At 41.0% G+C, this 13,602-nt stretch overlaps 1 protein-coding gene across 1 annotated transcript in view; it reads left to right on the forward strand.

Annotated features, from left to right (window-relative positions):
- Window positions 1-7,091, forward strand: part of AWAT1 (acyl-CoA wax alcohol acyltransferase 1) — a 56,096-nt gene extending 49,005 nt beyond the window's left edge. Inside the window, exons 3-9 of the mRNA XM_049643255.1 lie at window positions 1,548-1,636; window positions 2,585-2,692; window positions 2,962-3,032; window positions 3,905-4,109; window positions 4,794-4,965; window positions 6,518-6,717; window positions 6,937-7,091. Coding sequence (XP_049499212.1) covers window positions 1,548-1,636; window positions 2,585-2,692; window positions 2,962-3,032; window positions 3,905-4,109; window positions 4,794-4,965; window positions 6,518-6,717; window positions 6,937-7,091 — 1,000 coding nt within the window. The remainder of the gene's footprint in view (window positions 1-1,547; window positions 1,637-2,584; window positions 2,693-2,961; window positions 3,033-3,904; window positions 4,110-4,793; window positions 4,966-6,517; window positions 6,718-6,936) is intronic.
- The last annotated feature ends 6,511 nt before the right edge of the window (window positions 7,092-13,602 follow it).

Below are 13,602 nucleotides of genomic sequence, written 5' to 3' on the forward strand. Positions count from 1 at the left end.
GAAACTGTATATGAAAACAGACTTAAACTCTTCAAAAATGCTAAGGTCATAAAAAGAAAGACAAAGAAACTACCACGGATTGGAGGAGTCTAAGGAAACATGATCACTAAATGCAATGTGAGACCTAATGGAATCCTGGAACAGAAAATGGACATGAGTAGAAAAAATTAGCACAATTCTAATAAATTCTGGAGTTAATAGTAATGTACCAGTATTGATTTCTTAGCTGTGATATCGATACCATGGTTACATAAGATGTTAACATAAAAAGAAGCTGGGTGGAGGGTATAGGGGGCTCTCCACACTATCTTTGCAACTCTCCCATAAATCTAAAACTTTCCAAAATAAAAAGTTTTAAAAAAGAAAAATTTAAGGAACATATCAATTTTTTAATAGGCAAGATGAAGCCATAATCTTTAAGGAAGTATGTTTGGGTAATAAAACCATAGAAATGCAAAGAGAAGATCACGCTAAATGCCAGAATAATGGTTATTTTGGGAGGAGGAAGAGGTTTGTGATTGAAATGGAGCACATAAGAGGCTTCTGGGGTTTAGTTTTTTGATGTAGTGGTGGCTGCAAGGTATTTGTCTTATAATAATTTATTAAGCCATATATTTTTTAGGTAGTTTTCTGTATCTAAATTTTATTTTAAAATGAAAAATTAAAGAGAGAGAGAGACTTAAGAGACATAACATTCAAATATAATCAGTAAATATTGTTTGGATTCTGATTCAAATTAAACAACTGTAAAAAGATATTTGAATGTGGACCGGATATTAGGTATTATTCAAGATTTATGAAATTTGTTAAAGGTGATAGTGGCATCTCTCTGGAAGAAAACATTCATATTTTTGTATGCATAGTGAAGTATTTAGGGGTGAAATGACATGATATCTTAGAATTGCTTTAAGATATCCCAAGGCAAAAAAAGAATGGGGCAATAGATGAAACAAGTATGGCAAAATGTTCATAGTTCTTGAAGATGAGCAAAAAACATGAACACAAAGATAACAATTTGTTGCATTCTCCGGTTTTGTGTATATTTGGAAATTTTTGTAATAGAAAGTTAAAAAAGGGGACATCCCCAACCAGGCTGCCTCAGGGCAATAGTCTATCTCAACAAAAACCTAATCCCAGGTGCTCCTCACCCCACAACCCCCCAGAGCTCCATTCCTACCAGCCATCTCTCTGAGACCACAACCTCTATAATCTTCAAGGGGCCTGTGAAAGGTATTTCCCCTCTCTGGATCTCTGAGTCACTAGGACTAGATGACAGTCCTTCTTATCTTTCTTCATCCTGATGTCTTAATAATCTCAGGAATGAGTCAAAGGGCAAATGGCCAGGGCCCAGGGCTCAAACCTGATAGGGCAGGCCTTGATACTCCAAAGCCTGCCCCCTGCAGTGGGTCGTAGGTGTGGGGCAGGACAAGGAAGGGAGAAGGTAGGTAGAAATCCTTCTGGTCATATGCATTCCTTATCGAGCGAGCTTCCAGAGGCTGGTGGCACCATTGGCTGGAAGAGTGTTCTGGGATCTTTGTCTTCCTCAGGCTCCTGACCATCATGCCTTATTTCAAACAGCCTAAGCACCTCCAGAGTCTGATGCTTCTGCAATGGCCCTTGAGCTACCTTGCCATGTGTGAGTACTGATCCAAGACTTCACGGCAAGAAGCCAGAGTGAGAGGCCAGGGCCAGGTCTGGGGTGAATTTCATGTTCATGGGAAGTCTCACCTCTAACCTGTGATCATCTCAGATGGTACCACAGAGTAAAGCCAAGGAGTCTTGAGTTCCACAAGTGCCCTGGAGAAGGAAGACATAGAGCCACAGGAGACAGAACAGGCAGAGGGGTAGAACAGGATCATGATGGATACGAGTAGACGCAGCTAATTTTAGCCACTTCTTAACCCTATCTGGAGAAGGGAAATAAAGCCCACGAATAGGCATATGACGTGTCCATGATCATAAGGGAGCATGGGTAGTGGGACAGAGAAAGCATTAGAATTACAGACTTGGAGGAATATAGCCTGTGTTTAAACCATAGAGTTTTCCATTCTTGGGAGTGGGGGTGGTAGTGTGTGGGGAGATGCTGATAATGGAAGGAATGGTGAATGGGCAAGAGGACAGGAATGATGAATGGGAAACAGTAGAGGGATGCAGATGCTGAGTGGGCAGGGTGTGGGGAGATATGGATAGTATATGGGCAAGGAAGGATGACGGTTTAACAAGGGTTCAGGGATAATGGATAGCAAAGGATACAGGAGACAAGAAGGAAAAGATGGTGGATTAAATGGGTGCAGGAGGTGGGGGAAGCGGGTGGCAGGCAGGGAGCAAGAGTAGAGGAATGGTAAGTCGGCAAGGAAGCAAGTGGACAGGGATGATAGGGAAGTAGACAAATAGGGCTGGTGTTTGGCACATGATAAAGGAAATGTCTGAAGAACAAGTAGACATGGATACCAGATGGCCAGGAGTTGGACTGTGCAGAAGGCCAGGACCAGGGGTTTGGGTAGTTTGGAGGGTTCTTAATGGGGATGCATGTGGTCAAGTTCTGCCAGCAGCACAAATTTGGTCTGACCTGCTTCCTCATCAGTTTGGATCTTGCAGCCATTTTTCATTTACCTGCTATTTACATCCTTGTGGCCACTACCAGTGCTTTACTTTGTCTGGTTTTCCCTGGACTGGAAGACCCCAGAGCAAGGTAAGACTCATGGACCTAGAAAGCACAGGGCCTATGAATGTTCCACCCTAACCTGTTACCAGGGAGTCCCACTCAACATGCCACAGGCCTCTTATCCAAGTTCTCAGAGCCACAGGAGCTGGGCCAGCCAGGACCATCTTGGGATCTCTTCCTTTTCCACCTGTCTAGCAGAGCCATGGTCTCTCCATGCTGTTAGGAAAGCCCTGGGTGACCAGGAGGGATGGGGTTAGCAAGACAGACACCATCCCTTACTGATATTTCTCTCTCAGGTGGAAGGCGTTCAGCTTGGGTAAGGAACTGGTGTGCTTGGACCCATATCAAGGACTATTTCCCCATTACGGTAAGTGTCTTTTCTGAAGCATCCCCACAGTTCCCAAAATACTGGGCATTTATGCCAAATAACTAGGGTTGTCCATAAGGAAAATAAGCATACCAGAGAAATTTCCATGCAGGCTAGACATTCTTCAGGACTCAACATTGCTACTGGGTACTCGCTACTCCCCTAGCATACTTTGGACACCCTTGGCATGACCTACCAGATAGCACAGGCAGAAATGCAAAAACAGTTCAGTTTTACAAATATTGATTGAAAGCCTACTCTGTACCACATGTCTAGAGTACAGAGAAGTGAGTAGGATACAATCTGCTATCAAGGTGCTCACATCTAATGAGGACAGACATGTATTTATGGTTTGGTACAAGGTACACAAGTAGTTCAGATGAGGGGTAAGAAAAAGCTTCACAGACATGGTGATATTCAAGCAGGGTTTTCAAAGTTCAATAGAAGTTACTTGGGCAGAAACTGGAAGGGGGCTGGGAAGAGAAAATATCAGGAAGAGGTTCTAGAAATGTACTGCTATGCTGATCCTCTGAGCATTCTTTGGAGTAGACAACAAACACTGCCTCAATTTTTAGAGCAGAGCTTTCTGACTTTTTCACATAGCAGCACTCAGACAAAATGATACCATGCATGAAGTGCACTGAGATAAATGGCCGAAGGTACTTGCAGCTGTAGGCAAGAGGCTCAGCAGTTCTAGCTGCCATAGATCGTGCTTGGTTTCCAGGGGCTGAGGAGACCAATATCTTGGCCCCTGAAACCCACTCATGGCCTATCTGTTGAAAAGCTCTGATTTAGAGAGTGCCCTGATCCCTGAAGTGTCTTCACTTGTGCTTCTTCATGTGATCTCATTTCATTTCTTTCCATGGCTGCAGATCCAGAAGACAAAAGATCTGTCACCTGAGCACAACTACCTCATGGGAGTTCACCCTCATGGCCTTTTGACCTTTGGAGCCTTCTGCAATTTCTGCACTGAGGCCACAGGCTTCTCAAAGATCTTCCCAGGCATCACTCCCCACTTAGCCACACTGTCTTGGTTCTTCAAGATCCCATTTGTTAGGGAGTACCTCATGGCCAAAGGTACTTCTGACCATACTTACTGGAGCTTCTGGCCCATTTCTCTGCTGAGAGATGTACCTTTTTAAGCCCCACCCCCACCTCTCAACCACATCTCACCCACTCCCATCATAGCATAGTAGTTAAAAGCGTGTCCTGGAGCTAAACGGTCTGGGTTTGAATCTTGGCTTTGCCACTAACTGTGTGGTCTTGGGTAAGCTACTGTACCCCTATTGGTCTCTGTTTCCTCATCTGTAAGGTGATATTGATGATAATAATCCAACCTCAGATGTGGTGTGATGCTATATGAGATAATACAAGTAAAGCTTTCAATATAGTGCCTGCCACAAGAGTATATGGTCAGTAAAGAATAACTTTTGCTATTTAGTGGCAATAGAGGACAAGAAAAGAGTAAGATTACATTTGGGATTCAGAAAGTCCTTCTGGTTATCCCTCTGGAAACCTTCCTACTATAGTTTTGACCCAGTGCCTCCTACGAAGTGGAAATATTGCCTCAAAGTGAAACATGTTGGGTTTTCCCACAGCCTTCATTTCTCCACACCCTTTGTCCCATCTCATTGACTCTCCTCATAGGACTCATAGGAACAGTGGGCAATCACAATGAGGAGTAAAGCAGAGGATGTTCCGTCTCAAGCATTTTCCCCTCTCCTTATTTTGCTCCTCTCTCTGCTCCTTGATTCTCTTTAGGTGTATGCTCTGTGAGTCAGCCAGCCATTGACTACCTGCTAAGCCATGGCACTGGCAACCTCGTGGGCATCGTAGTAGGAGGGGTGGGAGAGGCCCTACAAAGTGTGCCCAACACCACCACCCTCATCCTCCGGAAGCGCAAGGGATTTGTGCGCACAGCCCTCCAGCATGGGTAGGTGTTTCTCCCAGGGCAGTGGGGGTGGCTTTCTCTGAGCAGTATGACCTGTTCGGTGATGCCAAGATGAATCAGATCTGAGTCTTGCCCTCATGGAACTTACTAGTGCATAGGGGAGACAGGCATAGAATTTTAAAAAGGTTTACATCATCCCCTCCTTCTGACCTAGCTGGACCAATTCTCAGGAAACCAAATCAGAAACCCAGATTCATTATCAGGGGCCTTGGCTAGGGCTCCCCTAGTATACAGCTGATGCCCACATCATCTCTATCAATATTGACACCTACATCTGTTTGTTATTGGTAAGTGCAGGGGGCAGAGCACTATGGTGAGTACGTGCATAATATCTGAAGTCAGGGGGCCTGATTTGAAATCCTGGCTCCAAAACTTACTGTGCAGTCTGAGACAGGTTACTTAACCATTCTGAATCTTGGTGTTTTCGTTTTCATAATGTGGCTACTAATAATTGTACCTACTCCATAGGGTTATTGTGGGGAGTCATCCACCTAAAACACCTACATGTGTCTGGCACACAGTAAGTGGTGGATAATTATTAGCCACTCTGACATAGGGATAAAGAGAGGAGATAAAGAACAGGTGCCCAAAGCTGGAGCTGTGGAGTGTACCATCAGGTCAAGGGGCCAGCCCACTGGACACAAGGACAATTGCCCTATTGCAGACTCAGGGAAAAGGGAAGTAGTTCTTCTAGGGACCTTGCCTGAGTGGCCTGTTCATCAGTTTGGGGCATAATGTAGGGGAGAGAGTTCTAAGCTGGAAGGAAAGAATCCCGGGTTCTAGTCCAGGTCCTGACCCTCACTCACTGCCTGAGTGCCCTTTCCCCTTCAGAACCTGGGCTTCTGGATCTGTAAGGTAAAGAAAATAAGCCCCCTACTGTGCCCTGCACATTCTCTGCTGTGAGGAACCAGTAAGGTAACATACATCAGAGTGCTGAGAGATTGTTACTAATAACTCACAAAGATTTGTATAAGACAGACTGTGCTCTCTTTACTCTTCTCTCACAGGAAGAGGTAAGGAGCCTGATTCTGTATCTAGAGCACTGTCAGGGTGGATTTGGATGGCTTGAGAGGAAAACAACTTTTCTCTGCTCTAATCTCAAGGGCAGAATACCTTATGAATAGTCCCTGTGGGTGAGGGGCATATCATATATATGCATTTGTTCAATATCATCATCATCTTCTCTATGCTTCCTACCAGTAGAAACAGAGTCAGATATTTCCCTACAGGACACCTCCTGGAAGCTTTTCTTTACATGATGTGGGTTTCTGGGGATCTCTGCCCAAACCCCTCATCCTTCCCTACACCCGCATATCTTGCCCTTGTGATCCTGGCCCAGAGATAGCATTCTCACTGGCCTTGAAAATTTCAAGACAAGAGATAAGTAACTATGGGAGTCTTGTTTAGTGCAAGAAGAAATGCTTTATGTCACAGGGATTTTATATAGATGGGAGTCTGGCCAGGAGCAAATGTTCTTCCTGGGCAGTTCTCACCCTAGCCTGTGTTTGAGAAATAAATTGAGGTTTTCCTTCAGGGCTCATCTGGTCCCCACATTCACTTTTGGAGAAACTGAGGTATATGATCAGGTGCTATTCCATAAGGACAGCTGGATGCACAAGTTCCAGAGCTGCTTCCGCAGTATCTTTGGTTTCTATTTTTGTGTCTTCTATGGACGAGGCTTCCGCCAAGGCTCCACCGGGCTCCTGCCATACTCGCTGCCTATCGTCACTGTGGGTGAGTGCTGCTCTCAGCCCCAAGGCCACCTCAGCTCTTTCTTGACTTCAGCTTCAGCCCTCCCCACCCCACCCCCCACCAAAGAAAAGGGCAGCAAAGAGGGAGAATCTGGGAGCTAAGTTGGCATGTGAGAGGATCCTGCCCAGGGAAGGAGAAGGAGGTTAAAGAAAGAGAAGATTCTAACACTTTCCCCTTCTCTTTTCCCATCTATCTTGGCAGTTGGGGAGCCTCTACCACTGCCTAAAGTAGAAAAACCAAGCCAGGAAATGGTGGGAAAATACCACACACTCTATATGGATGCCCTGTGCAAACTGTTTGACCAGCATAAGACCCAGTATGGCTGTTCAGAGAACCAAAAGCTGCTTTTCCTGTGACTGAATGGACTGCATGGTCAAGAGCATGTGCCTTGGAGAAGAGACTCATTTGCTGCTAACCAAAAGGGGGAGAAAAGGAGATAAGGGAAGGCAATGTGTGGTAGGGGACGGCATTAGGTATTCCTTCCTTGCCCCAAAGCCCTTATAGTTGCTGTCCTGAGGTGCTTCACTCAGTATTTCTGCAAAAGGAGGCATCCTGAGGCCCCTCAGGTCCAGCCACAGGCACAGGCAATCTTCCTACTTCTCCCCGTACTGGCTTTCCTCCCTGAGCCCAACCCCCAAGGTCCTGAAGGACTGAAATGAAAGCCAAACAACCTGAGTAGCCACCTCTCTTGTTGTTGTTGTTATTTTGTCATAATGCATTTTCTCATTGGGAATTTTTGCATACCATAAATTTAACCTGTTTAAAGTGTAAAATTCAGTGGTATTTAGTATATTCACAGAGTTGTGCAACCACTACCACTAATTTTAGAACATTTTTTCAGCACCCCTAATAAGAAATCCGGTACACATTAGCAGTCACTCCCCATTCCCCTATCTCCCCCAGCCCCTGGCGACCACTAATCTACTTTCCATCTCTACCAATTTGCCATTCCTGGACGTTTCATATAAAGAGAATAATAGACTATGTGGGTTTTTAGGACTGGTTTCTTTCTCTTAGCATGTTTCTAAGATTCTCCCATGTTGTAGCATGTATCAGTACTTCACTCTATTTAGAGCTGAATAATATTTCATCGCACATATACACAGCAGTTTTTATTCATTCACCAGTTGATGGAGTTTTGGGTTGTTTCCACTTTTTGCCTACTATGGATAACACTGCTATAAACATTCATGTACAGGTTTTTGTGTGGTAATCGGCTATCTCCAAATATAAAGGCTTACCTTATCTCCACACCAATAAGCTAACAAGCATGCCTTTCAGATAGATCAAAAGCAACTTACTCAGGATTACTTTTCATTTGGCAGAGGCATTTCACATAGGTCACCTTGTCCTCATGTTGGTCCTCTAACACGATAATCCCAAGGTATTTGCTACCATCCTAAGAGTATACTCTGGGGAATCCACTTTATATTTTAAAGTCTTACTAAGTTCTGTTTAAATGTTTTTTTAAGCTGTATTCTGAGAATTTTGGAAGAGTAAATAAAAATACAGATGTCTTTTCCTTCACAAGGCAACCAACAAAAGACACACTTAAAAACACAGCAAAGGTACACATCTGAAACTAACATAGTATTATAGTATTCTATTATAGTATTGACTATACTAAAAAAAAATATCAAAGGAACAAAAGTTAAAAGACCATTTAGAAACCCATACAACTTAATATCAAAAAATCAAATAATATGATTTTAAAGTGGGCAACGGACTTAAATAGACATTTTTCCAAAGAAGAGACATCCAAATGGCCAACAGCTACATAAAAAGATGCTCAACATCACTAATCATCAAGGAAATGCAAATAAAAACCACAATGAGATATTACTTCATACCTGTTAGAATGACTACTATCAAAAAGAAAAAAGATAAGTGTTGGCAAGGATTTGGAGAAAAACGAATCTTCTTGCACTATTGATGGGAATGTAAATTGGTGCAGCCACTGTGGAAAATTGTATGGAGGGTCCTCAAAAAATTAAAAGTAGAGCTATCTTGTGATTCAGGAATCCTACATCTGGGTATACATAGGAAGTGAAATAATTATCTTGAAGAGATATCTGCACCCCCATATTCTGTGCATCATTATTCACAATAGCCAAGACATGGAAACAGCCTAAGTGTCCATTGAGAGATGAACGGATAAATAAGATGTGGAATATAATAGAATATTATTCATCAAAAAAAGAAGGAAATCCTGCCATTTGCAACAACATGCATGGACCCTGAAAGCATTATACTAAGTGGAGTAAGTCAGACAGAAAAAGACAAAAGCAGTATGATCTCACTTATATGTAGGGGAAAAAAAGCCAAACTCATAAAAACAGTGTATTGAATGGTGATTTCCAGGGCCTGAAGAATGGGGAAAATGGGGAGATAGTGGTGAATGAATACAAACTTCCAGTTATAAGATGAATAAGTTCTGGGAACCTAATGTACAGCATGGTGATTATAATTAATAATAATGTATTATATACTGGAAAATTGTTAAGAAAGTAGATCTTAAATGTTCTCACCAAAAAAAAAAATTATGATTATGTGAGGTGATGGATGTGTTAACTAACCTCATTGTTATCATGTTGCAATATATATGTGTATCAAATGTTGTACACCTTAAACTTACACAATGTCAGTTATATACCAATAAACTGAAAAAAAGGGGAAATTTTAGATCAGGCTTTTTTTCTTTCCTTAATCCTTAAATATTCAGCTTTGGTGGGGTCCCAAGCAATTCTCTTCAGTCTGAAATATATATTTCTAACCCAGTTTCGCTCATAAGTTTATTTCCCTCAAAACCAATATATCCAACTTAACAGTCTTTAACAAACATTTTAACATCAACATACCCAATGGCAGGTGAAACACCTTCCCCTTCCTATTCTCACGTTTTATTGCCAAGTCCTATTAATTTTACCACCTTAATATTAATCCAACATGCTCTCTTCTCTTCTCCACTGTCACAACCTAGTCAAAGCCCTCACCAACATTCTTAGACAATGCCATTCCTTCTACTAAAGTCCTCTCTAATCAATCCATTCATCACACTGGTGCCAGAGTGCTCTTACTAATGTGTAACACTGACTTGTTAGTCCTCTGCTTAAAAGCCTTTTTTGTTCATACAGTGCTTCTCCCAGCATATCCTGAATTATGTTCTGGGTACCATTAATGTCCCATCAAAGTTAATTAATATTGCACAGAAAAAATTATTAGGTGGTTAAATAACTGTGGGAGATGCTAGATTAAACAGAGTTAGATGTATTTACTGAATTATTTTCAGAATCTTCACTACACTAATGGGCATTGCGACTATCCAACAGGGAGTATCTAACATTCCCAAACAATAGAACACTTGTTTCAAATAATACCTATTACCATCTCATGGAACATTTAGGGCTTCTCTAAATACGATCTTGCAAATGTTGGTCTACAAGATAAAGTTCAGACACCTTGGCATGGCAGAGAAGGCTGCTAGTAATATAAAGTGGCTGATTTGATTTTGGAGTCTATCAGATTGGGAGAAGCCTTGGTAGGAGCCATTAGGGCTAACCAAATGGGTTAAAACCTCATAAGGGGTGACCCATAGGTAACTGAATAAAAGGAATTGGATTTGAATGGTTCTCATCTGTTTGGGTTGTCCAGGAAGAGCAAACTACAGCAGAATTTTTCCAGAAAAGAGTCTCAAGGGCACACATGAGAGTGAGGCTATACCTTAAAAAAGTAAACAAACAAACAAAACACAGAGATTCAAGTTTAAGCCTTTGCTTTCTTATTAGCATCAGCCACTTGCTTCCTAAAATTTCAGTCCTCCCATATATTTTCTTCTCACCTTCAGCCTCCACCCCACAATGCAATCTCTTTTTCTCCCTATCTCTCCTTCTCCCTCCCTGAATATTTTTGAGATACTCTAATAATCTAAACTTTTGCTCCTCACTCTGGATGCCAGTAACTTTGTAGGAGGTGAACATACATATTCATCTTTTAAGCCCACATCAAATATCATCTTCTCAGTGAAGCCTTCACCAGGCACAATTAATAACCCCTTTCTCCATTCTTCCATAGCCTTTTGTTGGCTCTACGACAGAACTCAATTTTGTCAGTCTTTACTCAATGGTTAACCCCATCAAGGGTGTAGACAAGATAAAAGATGAATACAATGATATTTAACTATAGTCTCTTTATCACATCTATCCATCAATCCATCTTGTTTTTAGGCACTTCAAAGTAGCAGACAGTAGTATACCTTGCCCAAAAATACTTCAGCTTGCATATCATTAGGTAGAGTTAATATTTGTTTACAGTCTTATTTTTTTTAGGTAAAGTTTACATACAGTTAATGCACAAATTATAAGTGTGCCATTTTATGGGTTTTGACAAACACATACATGTACATAATCTAAACCTCTATCAAAACATAGAACATTACCATTACGCAAAAAGTTCCTTCATGCTTCATCCCTATCAATACTTGCCCTAAGCCACCGCCCAGGCAACTTTTCACCCTATATATTAGTTTTTCCTGTCCTAGACTTTCATATAAATGGAGTCATACTGTATAAATTCTTTGTGTCTGGCTTTTTCATACAGCATAATGTTTTTGAGATCCATCTATACTGTTGTATGTATCTGTGGTTCATTCATTGTTATCACTATCTAGTTTAAGTGGACTTCAGTCTGTTTATCCATTCTTCTGTCAATGGGTGCCTGAACTATTTCCATTTGGGGGCAATTATAAACAAAGCTGCCATTCTGTACTACTATAAAGTTACTCTTTGTTCTCTCTTTCCATTCCACACTCTTTGGAAAGAAGTCTATGCACACACAGCCCACACTTAAGGAGTGGGGAGTTATGCTTCCTTTCCTTGAGGGTGGAGAACCTAAATAAATTATTTGGAATTATTCTGTACTAGAGATTTGTCTCTAGCAATTAAAAAAATTATGAAGTCAAATTTATCAAATTTTTGTATGGTTGTTGTTTTCTGAATCCTAAGAAAACTTTTTGTATCCCATGGGGATATCTTTGTTTGTCCATATCTTCTGATCCAAATGCGGTGCTTTTGCACTAATACAAAATGAGTTTTTACAGATGGCTAACAGACATATGAAAAGATGTTCAACATCACTCATCATCAGGGAAATACAAATCAAAACTACAGTGAGATATCACTCATACCAGTCAGAATGGCTAAAATTAACAACACAGGAAACAACAGATGTTGGCAAGGATGTGGAGAAAAGGTAACCCTCTTACACTGTTAGTGGGAATGCTAACTGGTGCAGCTACTCTGGAAAACAGGATGGAGGTTCCTCAAAAAGTTAAAAATAGAACTATCCTATGATCCAATAATTGCACTACTAGGTATTTACCCAAAGGATACAAAAATACAGATTCGAAGGGATACATGCACCCAGATGTTTATAGCAGCATTATCAGCAATAGCCAAAATATGGAAAGAAATCAACTGTCCATCAGTTTTGTAACTGAGCTTTTTTAGAAAGGAGTTTCATTTCTTACAAAAGTTTACTAGGGGAGAGGCACCTGGGTGGCTCAGTTGGTTGAGCATCTGACTCTTGATTTCAGATCAGGTCATGATCTCATGGTTCCTGAGATCAAACCCCAAGTTGAGTTCTGTGCTGGCAGCACAGAGGCTGCTTGGGATTCTCTCTCCCTCTCTCTCTGCCTCTCCCCTGTTCATGCTCTATCTCTTTCAAAATAAATAAAAATATTTAAAAATTTTTACTAGGGGAAAACAAGCTTTTAAATCAGAAGTAAGCCAAACAATATGTAACAGACTGACAGTATCTTACCCAATACCCATTATCTCAATCTTCCTTACTCAGAGAACCCCAATTTTATTTGGGGCAGCAATAAACCCAACTTCCCAAATACACAGCTCAGAGTGGCCATATAACATAGCTCTAGACAATGATATTTAAGCAGAAATCTACAGAGGGCAGGGGGAGTCTAAAAGGGCCATTGTTTTCCTAATAAAGAAAAATAATTTAGTTTATTAGATCCTTTAGGCTTTGCCTTATGCTTTTACCCCTTTCTTCCTGTGTAGAACACAAAGTGCTTAGAAACTGAGCAACCGTTTTACAACCATAAAGGCATAAAACACACAATACAAAGATTGTGAAGCACAAAGCCTTAAGTATTATCTTGAGCAACTGGACCCACCCTTGGGCTGCCTACTTTGGATTTTTTGTTGTTAAAAAAAAAAAACACCTATTTTGCTTAACCACCACAAAAGCCTTTCTGTTGCATGCAGTCAAATGCAGTCCTAACTGATACACTCTACTTCAAAAGGAAAAGGTTTGCAGGGAAAGTATTTTAACTTTTATTAGGAGAATGAGGAAAAGTCTTTTGATTTGAAAAGCAATGGGATTTCCTGCAAAAAGAAAAGTATTTTTCTTGTCTTGTTCTGTATCTGCCCATGGTGGAGAGCAAGATATCTAGGAAAGCAGGAAACACAAGCTAACTCCTGCCCTCTGATGAAATGGGATCAAGATCTTAGATTTTGTTTACTAAAATGTGTCATGACATAATAGGTTCTTGAGATGTACCTCAAGAAAAAAGAAAAGAAAAAAAAAACTTCTTGGTCAACAAGCTTGATAGATATTGAATGTAGAACCCCTTCCTCTTAGAAATTCACAGTAGGCATTATCATGTTAAAAGCTCTGAATAAATCCTGTAGTAAACAAATTGCCTTAACATTGTTTGACTCAACCCCTTAATAAGCTATTTTTTTAATTGAAGTATAGTTGATATACAGTATTATATTAGTTTCAGGTGTACAACATAGTGATTCAATAATTCCACACATTACACGATGCTCACCACAATCAGTATAGTTACCA

The sequence above is a fragment of the Panthera uncia genome, chromosome X (assembly GCF_023721935.1).
Source record: "Panthera uncia isolate 11264 chromosome X, Puncia_PCG_1.0, whole genome shotgun sequence".
Classification (NCBI taxonomy): Eukaryota; Metazoa; Chordata; class Mammalia; order Carnivora; family Felidae; genus Panthera; species Panthera uncia.